A 20,822-nucleotide genomic window follows, 5' to 3' on the forward strand; every position below is an offset into this window, starting at 1 on the left:
TAACCACAGTCTTCCCCTAACAAAACCAAGCTGGCTATCTATGACTAATCCATACCTTTCTAAGTGACAGTTTGACCTCTCTCAGAAATGATTCCAATAATTTGCCAACCACTGAAGTCAGGCTTGACAGGTCTATAATTTTCTGGCCTAATTCCTGCACCCTTTTTAAATGATGGTACAAAGTTCTCAGACCTCTTTGTCTAGCAACATTTGTATAAACTTCTTTCAGTAAATAATAGGGATTTCAAATTTCCCTTTAATATTAGCAGTCTCTATGGGGATGATAACACTACCCTGACTTCCCTGCAACCATAGGTGTATCCCATCCAGGCCGCGTGACTCACCAGCCTTTCTAATAGCTCTTCTACATTTATCTCATGCAGTATCCTGAAAATCTCCTTGTTTATCATAGTATTGGCAAATTCCTCTTTGGTAAGGCTGAACCACACTGTTGCTCCCAACAGTTGATCTACATTTTAGCTGTTAATTAATCCCATTGCTCCTTTATGTTAAAATGCCCGTAAAAGAGTTTTGTTTTGTTATCTGTCAATCTATACATACTGTTTCTGTTTCATGTGGTTTTCCCCATTTCTTCGCTCTCAACTTTTATATTTAGCTTGCTTTTCTTTGTATTAACAAGATGGCAGCTGTTAAACCCTTCCTCCCCTTTTCTGTTCTTTCTATTCTGTAATCTCTTAATCGCCTATAAAGCCCTGACTTTTGTTGATCTGCCTTTTTCCCCACTGTGGGAATGTACCTAGACTATACCCAAACAGTCTCCTCTTTTAAAGGCCATCTATTGCTATTACAATGGCCGGATCTCTCCAGAGTTTGAATTATCCCTCATCTAAAGCATTTTTATTCTAGATTGCTCTTTGTCCTCCTTCATAACCAATCAGAACATTATGGTGGTTTGATCTCTCTTCTTGAGATACTATCCCAATATGATATCCTCCACTTGTACTTCATTCCTCAGAACAAGATCCTGCAATCCTCCCTTCCTTTTTGGGCAAGGATAATACTGATATTAAAAAAATTGTCTAAAAACATTACAGAAATTCCTTCCACTCTTTTATATGAGGTTAGCTTAGGTGGGCATTTTGGTCGGCATGGGCAGTTTGGGCCAAAGGGCCTTTCTACATGCCAGAGGTGCTATGAGTCTCTGCTCTTAACACATTCACTGCCCCATTCAATATTGGAGTTGTTTGAGATACCCATCAACCCTATGGATCATGCCCCTCTAAGTGATTTTCTGGCTCATCTCCTCTATCTCCTCCTCACTTTTTGGGAGCCTGTGAAGTATACCAGGTTGCAAAATAGCTTCTTGCAGTGTTTCTCAACTTCATCTAAATAGATTCTTTCTATAATTTCTCAAGGGCATTTTCTCTTTATAACATTTTTGTTAATCAAGCTTCTAATCCTCCTTTTCCTTCCCCATCTTCCCTGAATTCTTTCCCCCAAGGAATTTTACACATCCAAGACTCCCTTTTTGTGTGCCAGGTCTCCATTATCATTGCATTATATTTCCACATGACTGTGTTTGCACCTGTTGCTCACCAACCTTATTAGCTACACTTTATGTATTTACAAGCGTGCATTGCAAACCTAATTGAGACCATTTTGTAATTTCTGTGATCCTACCTAATTGTTATTTCTAACTCTTAACTGCTTCTCCCAGTGCTCTGGGACCTCTGCCCATGGAAGTAGAACTTATGTTTGATCCAAATATCTAATCTCCAATTACTATGTGCTCCTACAGTTGGCTCTTCCCACCTCCCCTGGCTTTACAGTCAGTCCCTTGCATTCTGTTGCCAGCTTTGAGACTGCTGTCTTTCCAGGTGTTTTCACAAATAATTCATGTGAATGCCAGCTTCTGAGTGCCACCGACCTGAAGCAATATTTGCTGAATAGATTTGCCATCATGAGGTTACTATATTTATCTGATTTACTTAAACATCATTATCCGGTATGGTTATCATAATTACCTGATGTGTATAACATTATTACCTGATGCAGTTGATATAAGTATATTTGTATAAGTTGATACAGGTATGTTTAACTATCAACGTATTATCTTTTTATTTATTCACATACTTGGCATATTTGAAGATTACTTCAACAAGTCATTGCTGTTAAAGTCTTTTTGTTTGCTGGGCAGTTAATGAGACTTTATTTCTTTTCTGCAGGAAGTAAAAGCACTGGGCAGCCATTAAACCAGAATGACCTGGCCATCTTGCTGAATCTGTTGCGATCCAAGAACAGTCTTAGCTTGGCACATCTTGCTCAAATCCTGAATATTAAAGTGAACCCTGAAACCCAGCAACAACTCAGCACAGTTAACCTTCCAGCTGGAGTCCTGGCCGCAGCTGCTAAGCAACAACAGGAGGTAGAAAAACCCCCGTTGGTGACACCAACTGTGACAGCTCAGCCCCTGCCCCCTGTGACACAGCCTGCACCGAAAAGTGAGCCTGATGCTGCTCAGGCCGCCATCCAGAGCACACTTGCTGTTTTGCTAGCTCAGCTGATTAAGACACCGCAGCCAAAAGAAAAAGAACTTGTGGCAGAGCCAGAGAGTACTGCAGCTGATGTTGAGGTTCCTGATCAACCACCAGAACCTCCGGATCCTCCTGAGCCTGTCACCGCTATAGCTGGTACGTGAGCATGTAATCTCTTTCATTTTGGATGAATTTGTTTTTAGTAGAAGCCCATTCCTAAGGGTATGATTCTCTTCCCTCCCTCCCTCCCTCTTGTCTGTACCTTCCTCCTGTGTTCCCTTTGTTTCATTTGGTCTTATGAAGTATCACAGCTGAGCACTCTTCCATTCTTGTCTTTTGTGTATGCTTTTTTTAATGGGATTGCTGAATAATAACTGCAGCAAAGAATTTAGATCAGATTGCATACTTTTTAGAATCTAGGCCCTAGATGACAGCAATGTAATCAGAATAGATGAGGGATTTCCTGGTCTCTGTGCAGCAGTACATCACCACCAGATGTTTCCACCATTTGAGTCACTAGGGCATTGAATACCCAGAAATGAGACTTCTGTTTAATTGGAGCGGTGAAAGTGATTGCCTTGACTTCAAGGCAGCTTTTGTTTGTGGTGTCAAAAAGCCCTGGCGAAACTGAAGTCAGTGAGAATCAGAAGAAAGCTCTCCACAAACTGGAGTCATACCTAGTACGAAGGAAGATAGTTATTGGAGGCTAACTATCTCAATATCAGGATATTATCCAGAATAATTCCTAGACCCAACCATGTTTCATAAATGACCTTCCTTCCATCATAAGGTCAAAAATAGGGATGTTCATCGGTAACTACACAATGTCTAGTACAAATTGTACCTCATCAGATATTGAAACAGTCCATGGCCATGTACAGCAAGACATGAACAGCATTCAGACTTGAACTGATAAATGGCAAGTAACATTTGCAGCAGTAATTGCCTGACAATGACCATCTGCAATAAGAGAGAATCTAACCAGCTCCCTTTAATTCATTGGCATCGCCATCACTGAATATTTCTTTGTCAGTGTCCTACGAGTTACAGTTGATTAAAAACTGAACTACACCAACCATATGAACACTGGCTATGAGAGGATGGGAATTCTGAGGGTTGTAACTCAGCACCTGACTCCCTAAAGCCTCTCCATCTACAAGGCATAAGTCAGGACTGTGATAGATAACTCTCCATTTACTTGGTTGAATGATTTCTAACAACACTCAAGAAGTTCAGCACCATCCAAGGCAAAGCAATCGTCTTGTCTGGCACCGCATGCACTAGTTTAAACTTTTGCTGCCTCCACAACTAATGCACGGTGACAGCAGTGTGTACTGTATCCAAGATATGCTGTAGCAACGTGCCAAAGCATTTTAGACAGCAGCTTCCAAATTTGTGACCTTGACCACCTAGAAGGTCATGGACAGCAAATGCATGGGGAAACTGCCACCTGCAAGTATCCCTTCAAGTCCCACACCATCCTGACTTGTAATTTGGGGCGGCACGGTAGCACAGTGGTTACCACTGCTACTTTACAGCTCCAGGGACCTGGGTTCGATTCCCGGCTTGGGTCACTGTCTGTGTAAAGTTTGCACATTTTCCTCATGTTTGCATGGGTTTCCTCCAGGTGCTCTGGTTTCCTCCCACAGTCCAAAGGTGTGTGGGTTAGGTTGATTGGCCATGCTAAAATTGCCCTTAGTGTCCTGAGATGCATAGGTTAGAGGGTAAATATGTAGGAATATGGGGGTTAGGGCCTGGGTGGGATTGTGGTTGGTGCAGACTCGATGAGTCAAATAGCCTCTTTCTGTGCTATAGGGTTTCTATGTTTCTATATAATTATATTGCTATTCCTTCACTTGCTGCCGGGCCAAAATCCTCAAACTCCCATTCCAACAGCACCCAGTGGACTGTATCAGTTCAAGCTCACTACTAACTTACTGAGGACAATTAGGGATGATGACAAATGCTAACCATGGCAGTGATACCACATCTCATGAAGGAATTAAAAAAGTCATGAGACTTCAGATAGAGTGAACCTAATTGAAAACTGGTTTCAGTCAGCTGCACCTTCACAGAAATCCTTTTGGCACTAATGAGGACAGAGCAAACTTTTTTTAAATTCATTCATGGGACATGGGTATTGCTGGCTGGCCAACATTTATTGCCCATCCCTAGTGGCTCTGGAGTCACATATAGGCCAGACCGTGTAAGGACAGCAGATTTCCTTTTCTAAAGGACATTAGTGAACCAGATGGGTTTTTTTCCAAACAAATTCCAGATTTTTTTAAATTCAAATTCCACCATCTGCCATGGTGGGATTTGAACCCGGATCCCCAGAATATTAGCCGAGGTCCTGGATTAATAGTTTAGCGATAATACCACTAGACCATGGCTTCCCCATGATGCGCTTGACATAGGAGCAGCACTCCAAAAGCTTGTGATTTCAAATAAATCTGTTGGACTATAATCTGGTGTCATGTGACCTCATCTTTTCTAAAATTCAGCACCCAAACTTGGATATAATACCCCACCTGAGGCTTAGCCAGTGATTTATAAATGTTTAGTGACCTTCTTTGGTATTCTTTATGATTCCATATATAAAACTTGGGGACCTATCTGTGTCTTTTCAGATATAGTCTTCTCAATTTGTCCTCCAATCTCTTTTGTGTTAGTGGATTTCCAGGTCCCTGTTCCTGTAACCTGCTTAAAATTTTAGTTTTTATCTTCACTGCATAAGGCATAGCTTTTGGGAAAGGGTATTTTAGTCCCTTTCCCACTGATTCTATGTGTAAAGCTACTGCACATAAAATTGCACTCTGTGTTTCATTGTTTATTACATTTACATTTTAAATTTAGACTGTACATATTGGTTTAATAATGTAGAATTTAACATTATCCGAAGGTGACCAGAGAACGTGGAGATCCATCTGATCTTAGGTGCAACATCAAAGTAAAACTGTGTAGTGTTCTGGTACCATTCCCTTTGTATTCACAACATGAGAGAGTCATTTGAGCCTTGGAGGCTGTTCAGACAAGAGTCTTGATGCTGATTTGCATCATGTTAGGAGGAGAAATTTTAGCTTTTGAGTCTTGTAAAGATCTGCATGAGAGGCAATCTTAAATGAAAGATGATAAATTTTAGAAAAAATAGATCAGAAAATTTACCACAAACTGAAATCCTGGTAGGCCAAGCTGGTACTAGTTCAAACTAATAAGAGGTTGTTATAGTTCAGGTTAGAAACTCCAACTGTTTTATAACGTCTACCTGAATCATAAATTTTGCATCTTGAAGTTGGCTAGGATAAGTATATATGTTCCACTTAAGGTGTGATTCAAAAGACCCACTAGGGAACTTTTATCAAACAAAGTTTATTTAAGAATATAGTTAACATGTATAGTAAGAAAATTAGCAAGAACTTCTATCAATTACAAACAAGAAACAAAACAACCATTTATGTATATTCCTTAACAAAGATATCTAATGTGTTCCGATCAAGCCAAAACCCTTTAAATAGGTTCAATACAGCAAAATCTACTGCTCACGTGATAAAGGAAATCAAGTCCTTTGGTTAAAGTCTGCGGTTCTCTGGATTCAGTCCGAACAGTTTGAAGACAACACAGCTTCCCAAAACATCAGAGACGCTCTAGTCCAGCCCCCCACAACAGTGGATTTCACCCTTCAGGAAAACAACAGAGTTTCCAAAGAAAACAAAAACTGGGAGAGGGAAAACACTTCTTGCTAGCTTTCTGTTCCTTCTAAAACTAAAACTCAAACCTGCAGCTCCAAACTGAAAATTAAAAAAACTGTCCAAAACTACAAGTATCCTAACAATGTAGGATCGTAAAACTAATCCCACAGGAAACACAAACAGCACCATTTAAGGCACTTAAATGGTAATAAAAGGACTCATTATAGTCAGCCTGGCAACAATGACGTCACTGAAGCAGTGAGCTAAGAAACCATTGAAGCAGTGGAAGCTGCAGAGATCATTTTTTTTTTAAGAAAACCTTTCTTAAAGTTCCACAAATGTCACACCTCCTCCCTTAAGAAAAAATGAGCTATTAAACTTCAAGGATGGTTTCATTTTTCAAACAGTTTCACAGTACTAGTACTCTACAATAAATATATATGCATTTTATAAAATCAAAACATGCAAACATAACAGTAATACAGTCCATTCCACCATCAAACACTCTTTTTTTATCACATTCACGACAAACTGCTTCCTCCTCAAAATTATCCCCCTTTCTTTAATGCTGCGTTGATTCCAACTTCAAACTCAGTTTGTTGTTGCGATGATAAATTAGCTTTGATAATGCCCCCAGATAACTAAAAATATGTGTAGAATAACACATTATACGTATGTAGTCAGGGCCATTCAGAAAGGTCATTTTTATCTCTGTTGCCTTGTTCATTGGCCTTAACTCCTCCTCTGTCAACAATTTGACTCCTTTGTTTGCTCTGGGTTTGTACTATTACTTTCTGCACAATCTATTTGTAACGAGACACAGCAGATTGTTTTTCTTGGTGTCAGAATCTATTTCGACCAAGGTTCCAAAATTTAATGTGACAGTTACGCTGCTGTGAATACCACCTTACTTCACTCGAACACTATCAGTATACAGTGCTGTTTCACTGGACATCCACATCGCTGCACACCATGCAGAATCATTATGCCAGCCATTCCCTTTAGATGGCAGTACAATTTTAGCAAACGGTCTGATTTCACATTGTTGTCCTTTGATCCCCATTTGTGCAATACATTGCTCCTCAATCTCCTTTTTGAGATCACACGTGACTGCTGATGTATCCACAATTTTTTTTGCCTAGATGATGTGCTGTCTTTGACAGTCCTGCAATTTATGTTCAGGCAATTTGAACAACTCAGGAACATGTTTCAAAACAGTCAACTTGTATCGTTCTCCACATCTTCTCACTGTCTTTGTTCACATCATTGTCCATTAAGTTGTTCCCCTTCATCACCTCTACCAGTTATATGTGATCGACCAAGACTTTTGGCTGCTGATCTCAGATCAAGTAAGCATCAGCTTTTCCATCTGAACCTGTGCCAATTTGAAATGGTCACGTTTGCAAGGAAGGTGCTTATTTGGAATAGCATTTTCTACAACTGTCTTACTCCCAGTGTATTCCCACATACTAATCCGTGTGATATTATTAACACTTTCAGGTCAGTTCAATTTTCCTCTGGAAAGTAACTCAGTAATTTATCCCAATTTTTAATAACATCCTCGTTATCCAATTTAATTTGAGGAATGTAAAATTCAGAATCATCTGGATTATAACCACTAAAATCTCCTCCTCCTGCTCTCCTTCCACTCAAAATTCCTTTAAAGCACATTCACATGACGCACTCTGGGTTTTTCTTCTATCTGGTGTTCTTATCAAATAACTCGCCTCACTCAATTTCCTTTCAATTTGATCAGGCCCATTAAATCATGCTTTTAAAGGTTCACATACCACTGGTAGCAATAAGACTGTATCCCCCATTAGCAAAACTACAAATTTTGATTTCTTATCTGCTTCCTGTTTCATCACATGCTATACTACTTTTAAATGTTATCTAGCCAATTCACCTGCTCTAAATCTTTCTCTAAAATTTGACACATAGTCCAATAGTGTAGTCTCAGATTGCTCACTCACCAATTTCTCCTTAATTTCAGTGGCCCTCTTACCTCATGATCAAAAACCAATTTAAATTGACTGAATTTGGTTGACTCATTAGGCGCATCCCTAATTTGATCCTAAATCTGATTGTATTTCTGTGGGTAGTTCATATCTAGTTTTTAAAAAATGAAGTAAACTCCGCTACAATCCTTTTAGCCTTTTCACAATCATTATGATGTAATGGAATTACTTCTAGAAACTTAATAGACTCACCCATAATAGTCAGTAGATATTGATTCCCACTTTTTGTTTTAGGCAGGGTCCCAGGAAATCAATTAAGACCCTAGTTAATGGTTCTTCAAATGCTGTAAGGGTGCTGGTTTTATCACTGCTTGAGTTTTCCTTATGGTTTGACGTGTGATATGACTGGCAAAATTTATGCAGTCCAGGCCAATAAAAATGTATTTTAGCTGGAGTATGAGAACAAGACAGCTTCCCAAAACACCAGAGACATTTTGATTCCGCCCCGAACGATAGCAGATTTTCACCCTTCAGGAAAACAACAGAATTCCAAAGGGAAAAAAACTGGGGAAGGGGGAAAACACTTATTTTTAGCTGGCTGTCCCTTCTAAAACTAAAACTCAGACCTGCAACTCCAAAACTGAAAATGAAAACAAAACTGTCAAAAAAACACATGACCATCCAACAATTCTGGATTGTAAAACTAATCCCACAGTAAACACAAACAACCCCATTTAAGCCATTTAAGTAGCAATAAAAGGGCTCATCATAATCAGCCCGCCAGCAATGTCAGCACTGAAGCTGTGAGCTAAGAAACTACTGAAGCTGTGAGAGCTGCAGAAATCATGTTTTTTTAAAAAACCTTTCTTAAAGCTCCACAAAGGTAACAAGGTAAATTTGAAACTAAAAGCATGAATACAAACATGATCATTGAATATGCTGTGAGTGAAGTGGTGAGGACAAAAGCCAAGAAATCACTTTAGAAACAGCCATCTTCTTCTGTAATAATTTTGTGAAATTCTGAAAAAGATAACACCAGTTATAAGGGCAAAGACGTGATACATTGGTGAGTCTTTCTGTTTATGGAACCACTTTTGCTGTGAGCCAGAGATGGAAAGCAGTAAGAGAAAGTTCGGATAACTGCACTTAGGAATTTTCTCTGAGATCAAAGAAAGCACAGAATTCAAATTTTAAGCTTTTGACCAATTCAGTTTTATCATTAATTTTAAAGTAAAGTTAAAGCACTTGCGTATGATTCAGAATCTATCAGCTTAATTCCTAGATTTAAATTAAACCTTTCCGTATATCTTTGCTATGTAATTGTCAGAATTCTACTGTATGTAGTTTCAGATTTCAACGATGACTCTACTAGACAGTCGGATCTTAGCATTCCGGACCAATCACCCATACACGAACACCCTCGAATCCTGCCTCCAGACCAGAGACCTCCGGAGCCACCTGAGCCGCCTCCTGCTTCAGCAGATGGGAACTTTCAGGCAGAGGAGCAGCACAGTGCCATTTCTAGCTCCACAAGCGATCCGACTGCAGGGGTAAAGGCAGCCCTTTTAGAGCTATTAGCTCAACACCAAGCCCAGGAACTGGGACAGACAGCTGTTGACTATCGATCAAGTGGTAACCTTAGAACTGCTGCAGATTACGGGGATGGATTTGGGGCATCCTGTTCGTCTAATAACTTCAATAGTGATGGGTACACCAGCAGACTTGGCAGCAGTGGGGGAAGGGGCACCTTCCTGGGTAGTGCGGATGCCCCCAGTCACTCGCTTCTGGATAATGTATCATCTGCATTCAGTGCTCCATCATCTCATGCTAGTAGTGCACACTTGCATTCTGGTTACTCAGAGGCCTTTTCTAGTTCAGTCACAGGTTACGGAGAAGGGATTAGTTATCTCAGCAGCAGTGCTATGCAGTTTACAGGAGATAAAGACCACCGATTTGAATACAGCCGTGGTGCTCTGCCCCCGTTGGGCAGTAGTGGAAGTAATCCAGCAGCAATATCTGAAAGTACTAACAGTGTAAATGTGCCTCTTGCCACAAAACTGCAGAATTATGGTTATGTTGCCAACAGACAAGAGAACCTAGCCACCAGTGGCCCTCTTCACGGACAGAACTGGGGATCCCCTGGGCGTGGAGCAGGTTATTCTCATGCCTACAGTGGCCGTATTAGCACATCAACAATAGGAGGACGAGGCAGAGGTTTACCATACTGATTTCCAAACCAGACTTTATATAGTATACATGAATGATACACTGATAAACAGCTGGGAACTCCTCTGCATAGCTGTGGTTTGTACCAGGGATTTTTTTAAAAAGTATAAAATGTACATTTGAATACAAAAGTTACTAGATTTGACAAATTTGAAGTATTCCATTGCAAAACCAGTTTGTACATGCGGAGAAGTAATGAAGAAAACACTAGGCTTCTCTCATGAACTGCAATATTTTTCTTCTCCTCTGTTCTGCAATTCTGTTTTTTAAAAGATTATTTTTATGATTGTACATCACTTTTTCCCTTTTGACCAGTTATACCCATTTGTATTATAGCAGTTTTGAAAAGAATGGTGTTTCTAGGCTGGCTGACTTTTGAGGTACTTGTGGCTAAAACCTAGCAAGACCGTGATCATAAGGTTGACAAGAATTCTGTACATTAATTGCTTCTATGAGTTTGGACCAACTATCTACTATCTGTGAGCTGCTAGACTCTGCAAGGCTCTTGAGTAGTGTGCTTTTATAAATAAAATCTCATTGGCAGGTAACTGTCAGTTCTTAAGCTTGGCGTTATTGAAGCAAATGTGATGAATTCACATTGTATCTGAGCTAAAACACCAATTTGGTTTACCCTATTTATACAAGGACAGCAGTTATGTGGTCCTTTTTAAAAAAAAAAGTCGCCAGAAGCTTTGCAAACTGAAATTGTTGCCTTGTTTCGTAGTTCTACTTTTTTCGGACAATTCTTACTAAAACAAAAGAAATACAAAAATAAAAAGCAGCAAATGACTGGTTGCATCAGTATTTTCTGTTGGTCTTTCTATTCATTCATTTGGGCAGTTTGCTTCTGCCCATTGTGAAAAATGGCATGCATTACATAATGCTGTCTAATAAACACAAGCTAGTTTTGGAAAAGAAGGCATCTTCGATGGAGATCTATGCACAATTTGTGGTACAAGGTAATTCATACATCACAAAATATGGCCATGTCCTTTGCATTGGTAGTTACATGAAGTTTTGCTTCAAACTATATGTGATGAATACTTCTGAGAAATTAGGGCTTTGTTATTCAATCACTAACTAAGATCATAAACCCATTTTAGTTGTGCCCTGGTTGTTTTTTAAAGTGATCCTGACACCTCATTTATTTAGAGGTATTCATTATCTGTTAGAAATAATCTAAAATCGTCAAGAGGCAACAAAGAAAATATTAATTACTTCAGTTTATACTTGAAGTGGGCATATTTTCCTTAACTGTGTTTCAGCCACCAAAAAATGTAACCAATTTAATTCTAAAACGCCAATATATAATGAACATTTTGTTTCTGAATTTTTGTTTTGTCCTTAGACCTTGACACAAATTGCAGCCAAAATACATCATGAGATTGAAGATTCCCAAATATATTAAACTGTCAAGAATTCCTGCCTTTAATTTGTATGGAAATTAAAAGTTGTAGACAGGATTGTTGTAGGACAAGATGCTCCTGGTCCTGATTCATTAATCCGCTTAACATGATTCATTTGACCACCCGGTCCTGCTGCCCAATCAGCACTATGTATCATTACAGTGAAATAGCTGCTGTGTGTCCTGCTGGTATACTTGCCTTTACAAACATAGATTGGTTCAATCCCAGCCAAAGCATACACCAGTGAAAAATAATGCTGAAATTAATATTTATGCTGTAGGATTTCAAACTATATCAGCAGCAGACTTACCAATTTAGTCAATTTGCAGCAAATTTCCAACCATGAAGTGATATGGCATAGATGTATAAAATTATAGCCCTATTAAGCATTGTTTAAATTCACAAGGATATTACCCTTCAATGGGGGAAAATTGGTCTGTGTGCTGAGTTGTAGCTTTTCTAGTTTTTTGAAGCATTATTTTCCCCACTGACACAATAATCCTGTTATGATTCAGTTACAATTTCTGTACTGTTGAAATCGTTGTTGATTGAAATAATAAATGTACATTTCAAGTTTATTTTGTACTGCTCCATTTCCTGTGCCCACACTCTTGACTTTTATGCTTACAGTATAATAAAAGATCTCAGGTGCCCAAACATTACAGGACGTCCATATTTACTGTGATGAAATAACGCTGTCCAGTACAGAAAACCTTGTTACATTTGTATAAATTGAGACCTGTATTGTTTTGTTAATTTTCATTCATGCATAGAAGGTGCAGGTTAGACATCATTCCAAAATTGTAATATACTCGGGGATAAATGAACACATTCATAATTTAATGCAAACCCAGGTGTAAAATGTTTGCCCTCCCAAGCTAAATCAGTTGTTTTATTTTCACATTTTCAGGACGTCTTCTGTTGACGTATTTCATCTCCACTTCAGAAGAATTCAAAAAAGAAAAAACTATTTATACTGTAATATGTTTTATGAATACTATGGCCTTTTCAAAGAGTTTCGCGTAATTTGTTAAAAGATTGAATTCTGGCATTGTAATTTTGTATGGATCTGTAAATAAAGATGGAGATTAATTTCTGCAGAGCCTCTGTTTGTCTACAATACCTGTGGATGTTGGAATCCTTTGGATGTGGACCTGCTGAATATTGAGCCAAATTGCAACCAAAAGTTTCAATCTGCTCTAGTTGTGCTGTAACAATTTTTTATGCACCCAGGAAAAGTTGTATTGATGACATTTATAGATCATTAAATGATTAGAAAATAGCTCAAATGCAGTTGAGAGATGACGTGCAGGCAGTTTAGGGACACAGAGTGTAGTGACTGTTTGGAAAGCTTTGTGAAAAGGGGCAGTGAAGGCAGATTTATGGAACAATTTAATAAGAGAATCGAAGATTGAGGGCCCTAACAGTTATCGGACCTTGACAAGTGGCCATTTTTTTTCCACAATAAGCTTTATACATGTAAGTTTGAATAAATAAGCTGACCTTTATTACATCTGCTTTTCATGTTTCCACGCCCCTCAATATCAAGCCGAAAAAAAGACATTTAAATTCCATATATATATTTGTAGTCTCTTGGCAATTCAAAACTCAAATATTACTGAAAAGGGACATTGTGCCAAATTGTTTCCATCCTGCATTCATCAGGATAAATGCTATGATGCCACACTTCAAACTATCACACCTTGTATGAAAGGAGAAAAGAGTACTCTTGGCAAGTCTGACTAGCTGAGGCTTTGCCATGAGAAACCAACAGGGAACTAAGTGCTCCAGGCTCTGGGGTAATTCAAAAAAGACACCAGGCTTGAACATATTCCCTTTGTGCGTTACATTCTTCCACGGGGATGTATTCTATGTCACTTATAACAAGTGTAAATGAGCCACATTACAAGTTCAACTGTTCATCTTAAATTGGCTGCTCATCCTCTGAAAACAAGGAATATAGTCATCCTTGTGTCTTTGAACTAACTTGGGGTTTGGAGAGCCTTTAGACACCCATTGACTTATCCCTATCATTGTCTTAACCAAGCAGGGTTGATTTGCCAACCAGCAGCCTCTTCTCCTGTAGTACAGATTATTGTGATCATTTGAAATTTGGCATCATTGTGTTTGCCCTGATGAATGCAAGATGAAAAGATTGGGCAACAACTCTCTTAGCAACAATATACTTTAACCCAGCTTTCTATAATTGGGCATCATGCTTTTGAAAATGGCAAGGTAGCATTTAAAATGGAAAAGGGTTGCAGTATTGGTGGAAGAAACAATCACAGCTGGGAGAAGGAACAATATGCTAGAAGGACCATCAAATGAGGTCATGTGAGTTGAACTGGAAGAAAACAAAGGGGCAATCACATTGCAGGGTACACATTATAATCGGAGGGAGATAGAAGAACAGATATGGAGGCAAAATGCAGAACCAGTAAAGCAATAACTAGGGAGATTTAAACTTTGTATTAATTGGGATAGTGTGAAAGGTATAAGTGGAAGCAGAGTTCTCTAAATGCATTCAGGAAAATGATTTTAGCCAGGGTATGAAACTGGACAGGTGAAAGGGGTATCAATAGGAAACATTTTGGTGATGGTGATCATAATTCATTTTGATTTCGCATAGTTATGGAAAAGGATAAAAGTTGACCAAGAGTTGTAAAATAAGGCAGAAAAGGGGAGGCCATAAGACTTAGGAGCAGAAATAGGCCATTAAGCCCATTGAACCTACTCCACAATTCAAAGAGAAACTAATGCTAGGTGCCAAATACTGTAGAAAGCAAAGAGGAGTATGTAAAGTGCAGGGGTGACATTAACAAAGGTGCTAAGTCATATTGCTCAGTTTCTTTGATATTCCACCTGTGAATTGGGCTGTCTACATCTCTCAAATCCTTTGCCTTTAGAAGTTATCATTTGTATAGATTCACTGATCTCCCATAAAGTTTTACAAATGTGTAAATTCACACCTCAATTTCTCTAGATGCCTGCTAATCTTGTTACAGGGCAAATCACATATTATTCCTCTAGATGTCTATTTCAGGCTAGAAGAATATGGAAAGTTCAAGGAGTGACATTAACAAGGGAATTTGGTGTTAACAGTCATATTGTTCAGTTTCTTTAATATTCTAGCTTGTGAATTGGATTGTATACATCTCTCAAATCCTTTGCCTTTAGATTAAGACAGAAAAGAGGAGACCATAAGACTTATGAGCAGAAGTAGGCCATTCAGCCCATTGAACCTACTCCGTCATTCAATAAGAAGCTAATGCTACATGCCAAATACTGCAGAAAGCATGAGTGGGCATAAAATCAAGGAAAACACAAAGTTATATTACAGATAGATCAAGATCTAGAATAAAAGTAAGGAAATAGAGCCAATTAAAAGTAAATACTTTGTTTTGATTTTCACAGAAAGATGGTGGTGGCATGATGGAAATAGAGTGGAAATACGATGTTAAATATGCAGCATGACCCAGACAACACTGAAGCTTAAGCTGATAAGTATTACAAAGGCGGCAATGGCCACCTCCAACAAGAGAGAACCTAACCATCATCCCTTGACACAGAGGTTAACAGTTGAACTTCAGATGAAAATAAAAAAAGACAAGATTAGTCGGCGTCCAGAGGAATAAAATGTGATTTGCCCAGCAACAAGATTAGCAGGTATGTAAAGAAATTGAGGCGTGAATTTCCAAATCCATAAAACTTTATCGGAAATCAGTGAATCTATGCAAATGATAACTTCTAAAGGCAAAGGATTTGAGAGCTGTAGACAGCCCAATTCACAGGTGGAATATCAAAGAAACTGAGCAGTATGATTTGGCACCCACAGTCAGACAGAGGCCTGTTCCATCTAACATTTAGACACATGGCAGATTGCAGATATTTTCTGAAAGAAGCAGTTTTGTGCTTGGCTGAACAAGGGAAATAATTTTTCCCAGACTTGGTCATCTAAGCTGTATTGTGTAGTAACCATTAGCTGGATTTGACATTTAGTTACTAAATTGGATGTTGTTTGGTTAAAAGGGTGTCTCAGGGAATTCAGGCAACTTGGATATATTTAGGGAATCACGTATTTTCAGATAAAATGGTGTGTTTAGTTATTAATATACTTAATGTTGTAGTGTATATTAGTCCTGTGTGTTTTTCCTTTTTACTTTAATAAATATTTTTTATTAATTGTTTGCACAACAACTGGATTGGTTCCTCACTGGATTGTACATGGCACCTCACATTATTCCAAAGAAATATACACTACTAAGAACCAGTGTTTCAGGTTATCCTTTGGGATTTTGAGAGAGGCTTTCACAGGGAACACCAACAGATTTCTTTAAAATATTCGGGGGTTCTTGGCAGGGATTTTAAAAGGCACGATTGCTTTGGGTATAGAGGATTTGTGGCTTTTTTAATGTAACAGCAGTGAGGAACAAGCGGAATTAAGTGAGAAGGTGTTACTGAAAATAAGGAGACTTCAGAGATGGCACACGTTCTATCCCAGGCTTATTTGAAAGTAGACAATGTAAACTTATCAAATTTGAAAAGTGTACATTAAGCTAAATTGATGGAATTGGCAGATAAATTGGAATTAGGATTATCTACAGGGACCAAGAAAGCGGAGGTAATGGAAAGCATAGCAATGCATATAAATATACAAGCGGTGGCAGATAGATCCACTATTTCAAGAAGTGGGGGAAATTGAATTCACAAAAATTCAATTACAAAGAGAAATAGAAATGCAGAAATTAGAAATGTGAGAAAGCTTTTCAAAAGGAATTGGAAATGCAGAAGTTAGCAAAGGCAGAAAGAGGAAAAGATAACAAGAGAGAAGATCAAACTAAGATGCAGCAAATTGCAACAGAAACAACAGAGCAGGATGAGGAAGAAAGTCATTCTAGACATGAACCTAGTGGGGAGATGTTTAGATTTGTACAGGCACTTCCCAAATTTGATGAAAGGGATGCCGAGGCAGTTTTTAAATGCCTTTGATAAATTGGCTACACAGATGAAATGACACAAGATATTTGGACGCTGCTCTTACAGACTGAATTTAAGAACAAAGAAAACTACAGCACAGAAACAGACCCTTCAGCCCTCAAAGTCTGCACTGACCATGCTGCCCAACTTGAACTAAAACCCCCTAACCTTCCGGGGACCAGATATCTCTATTCCCATCCTATTCATGTATTTGTTCAGATGCCCCTTAAAAGTCGCTATTGTTACTGCTTTCACTACTTCTCCTGGCAGCGAGTTCTGGGCACCCACCACCCTCTGTGCAAAAAAACTTGCCTTGTACATCTCCTTTAAACCTTGCCTTTCACAGCTTACACTTATACCCGGTAGTAATTGGTTCTTCCAGCCTGGGGAAAAAGCTTCTGACTATCCACTCTGTCCATGCCTCTCATAATCTTGTAGACTTCTATCAAATCGCCCCTCAATCTCCGTCATTCCAGTGAGAACAAACCAAATTTCTCCAAGTTCTCCTCATAGCTAACACCCTCCATACCAGGCAACATCCTGGTAAATCTTTTCTGTACCCTCTCCAAAGCCTCCACATCCTTCTGATAGTGCAACAATCAGAATTGAACACTATATTCCAAGTACGGCCGAACTAAGGTTCTATAAAACTGCAATGTGACTTGCCAATTTTTCAACTCAATCCCCCAGCTGATTAATTTGTGGGTAGGGCTGGTGAAGTCTACTTGCCTTTCTCAGGGGAAAGGTCTGGGGTATGTGAGACAGTGAAGAAAGCTATGCTGAATGCTAATGAACTGATACCAGAGGCTTACAGACAAAAGGTTTGAAATGTAAGCAAACAATCCGGACAGACTCGTATTGAATTTGAAAGGGTTAAATAAAGTAATTTTGCTAGGCATTAAGAATAGAAGAAATCAATGGAGCCCTTAGAGAAATAATTCTGTTGGGAGAATTTAGACTCATTGCCTGCAATGTTAAGGACTAATGGAGGAAGAAAGTGTGAAAACTGCAAGGCACACAGCAGAGCTTGCTGGTAATTGTTAGTTTAGAGATCAAAGCCTTTCTTTCAACATTTGTTTGAGTCTAAGACAAATAGAAAGTGGGTAGGTGTGAGAAAGAAGAGTCGAGCATGAGAGGGAGTGGTTGAAAATTCCAAGGTGATTTCACCTCAGGATAAAAAAGATAGTGCTGAGGGAATAAGAGATAAATGAAAAGTTAGATGTTTTCATTATAATAAACTGGGCCACACCAAGTCAGAATGCTGGGGTTAAACAGAAAGGCAGCTGGAATTAAAAATCTGAAAAAGAGAAACAATCAGTGACTGGAGAACTTTTGGACTACTATCTGTGCCACGTGCTAATGAGAGTAGGAATAGGAAGATAAGGCAGATGAATGCTTGGCCTGAGAGCTGGTGCAAAGGGCAGGGATTTAGATTTTTGGATCATTTCTCTTTCAGTATGTGGATGGCCTGACTAGAGAGGGGACAAAACTTGACCTCCTCTTGGGAAATAAGGAAGGGCAAGTGAGGGATCACTTTGGGACCAGTGACCATAATTTTATTAGTTTTCAGATAGCCATGCTAAGTCTGGCCAAAATTTAAAATTCTAAATTGGAGCAAGGCCAATTTTGATGGTATCAGGCAGGAACTTTCAAAAGTTAATTGGGGGAGTCTGTGGGAAGGCAAAGTCTGGTAAGTGGTAGGCTTTCAAAAGTGTGTTAACCAATGTTCAGGGTAAACACATTCCTCTTAGAGTGAAGGGCAAGGCTGGCAAAAGTAGGGAACCATGGGTGATACAGGATATTGAGGCCCTGGTCAAGAAGGAGAAGGAGGCACATGACATGCATAGGCAGCTGGGATCAAGTGAATCCCTTGAAGAGTATAGGGGGTGTAGGTGTAGAGTTAGAGAAATTAGGAGGGCAAAAAGGGGGCATGAGATTGTTTTGGCAGATAAGCCAAAGGAGAATCCAAAGAGCCTCTACGAATACATAAAGGGCAAAAGAGTAACAAGAGAGAGAGTAAAGCACTTAAGGATCAACAAGGTCATCTATGTGCAGATCGACAAGAGATGGGTGAGATCTTGAATGAATATTTCTCATCAGTATTTACTGTTGAGAAAAGTATGGCTGTTAGGGAACTTGGGGAAATAAATAGTGATGTCTTGAGGAGTATACATATTGTAGAGAAAGAAGCACATCAAGATAGGGGTATATGTTCATAGCTCCTTGAAAGTGGAGTCACAGATGGACAGAGTGACGAAGAAGGCATTCAGCATTCTTGGTTTCATTGGTCAGAATATTGAATACAGGAGTTGGGACATCTTGTTGAAGTTGTACAAGACATTGGTAAGGTCACTCTTGGAATAGTTATTGTGGGAAAATTACCACCGGAGTCAGACTGGAGGGTCAATAATACAGCTTTATTTCAGACACAAAACTTCAAAGAGAAAGCACTGGTACTCCGCAGTACTTGGCAGCTACCTTCTCAATAATGAGTGGTTCATTTTTATACTTCTCAGACAATGGATAGTCCGGACATTAGCCATTTAACATGTCGTTATAGTTGAGTAGGACCGATAGTTCAACACATCATTACAGCCAGACAAATACAGACATTGGCATTTAACATCACATTGTTTCAATAGAACGGATACATTTCCTCTATCAGTGAGTATCAATGACTTTGTCTCGGTCTATACATACATTAATTGGTTTTCCTGCATTTATGTATTCCTGTTCCCATTTATGGCTAATCTCTTTATCAGACCTTATTATCCTGAATCTATCTTTATCTTTAAAGTGCCTCAAGCTCTTACTGGCTTCCTGTAGTATTTGTTTCCTGCATGTTTAACTTTAAATAACTGCCTGCACTGCATGTTTTAATCTCAAGGAGCTGTCTGCGCTAAAGTCAGTGCCTGCTTAATGTTTCTTTCTCGGGTAACCTTTTGATGTGCCAGGCCACCATGTATTTTTCAGTACGAATAACTTTGGAACTTGAGGCTGAAAGTGAAGAGGTCAAAAAAGCAATTTTGCAAACACACATTTGCCCGGAGATGTATGTTACAGTAATATTCTTGCTTCTAACAAGGCAAAAGATGTGCCATTGAAAACAATCATCACCATGTTGAAAGAGCCTTCAACCCTAAGTCACTGAAGACAGCAGAGAGCTAAAGGTTTGGAACCAGAATTAGAAAGGTGAAAACAGCTATTGGGTAGATTGTGTCTCTGAATAACTTATGACAACATTGCAACTTTACTACATTCTTAGACCGTGCATTACGAGACAGATTTCTGTTCCGATTTGTGGACAGAAGAATCCAATAGAAGTTAACAAACACACATGACCTACCACATGAGATTCTGCTTTCCATGGAGATAGCACCAACAAATGCTCAGGGATCTGACATACATGTGATAGTATTTGATTTGAATTGATTTATTACAGTCACAGAATACAGTGAGAAGTATTGTTTCTTGTGTGCAATACAGACAAAGCATACCATACATAAAGAAGGAGAAATAGTGTTACAGTTATAAGAAGTGCAGAGAAAGATCAACTGAATGGGAGGTAACTCCATTCCAAAATCTGATGGCCGCAGGGAAAAAGCTGTTCTTGAATCAGTTGTAGCGTGACCTCAGACTTTTGTATCTTTTTCCCAACACAAGGCAGCTGGAAGTATAGACAGTGTCAATGGATGGGAGATTGGCTTACGTGATGGACTAGGCTTGTTCATGACCCTTTGTAGTTCCTTGCAGTCTTGGGCAGAGCAGGATCTATTCCGAGCTCTGATACAATCAGAAATAATGCTTTCTATGGTGCATTGTTGTCGTAGCAGGCATGCCAAATTTCCTCAGCCTCCTGAGAAAGCAGAGGTGTTGGTGAGCTTTGCTGAAGGCCTTCCAATGTAAGTATGGTGATGTGTTATAACAGTATAAGGTCTGACAACACCAGGTTTAAGTCCAACTGATTTATTTGATCGTAAACTCACTAGCTTTCGAGGTTTCCCTCTGAGGGAAACCTCGAAAGCTAGTGAGTTTACGATCAAATATATCGGTTGGACTTAAACCTGGTGT

At 39.1% G+C, this 20,822-nt stretch overlaps 1 protein-coding gene across 3 annotated transcripts in view; it reads left to right on the top strand.

Moving 5' to 3' along the window:
• Positions 1-12,870, top strand: part of cdk13 (cyclin dependent kinase 13) — an 83,454-nt gene extending 70,584 nt beyond the window's left edge. For 2 of the 3 annotated variants that reach the window (XM_080193626.1, XM_080193628.1), the window contains exons 13-14: positions 2,187-2,651; positions 9,487-12,870. In XM_080193626.1, the coding sequence (XP_080049752.1) occupies positions 2,187-2,651; positions 9,487-10,370 (1,349 nt within the window). In that variant the 3' untranslated portion in view covers positions 10,371-12,870. The remainder of the gene's footprint in view (positions 1-2,186; positions 2,652-9,486) is intronic. The other variant, XM_080193627.1, reaches the window with a different exon arrangement.
• Positions 12,871-20,822: the final 7,952 nt, after the last annotated feature.

The sequence above is a fragment of the Carcharhinus amblyrhynchos genome, chromosome 8 (genome assembly GCF_965287045.1).
Source record: "Carcharhinus amblyrhynchos chromosome 8, sCarAmb.v2.hapA, whole genome shotgun sequence".
In the NCBI taxonomy this organism is placed as follows: domain Eukaryota; kingdom Metazoa; phylum Chordata; class Chondrichthyes; order Carcharhiniformes; family Carcharhinidae; genus Carcharhinus; species Carcharhinus amblyrhynchos.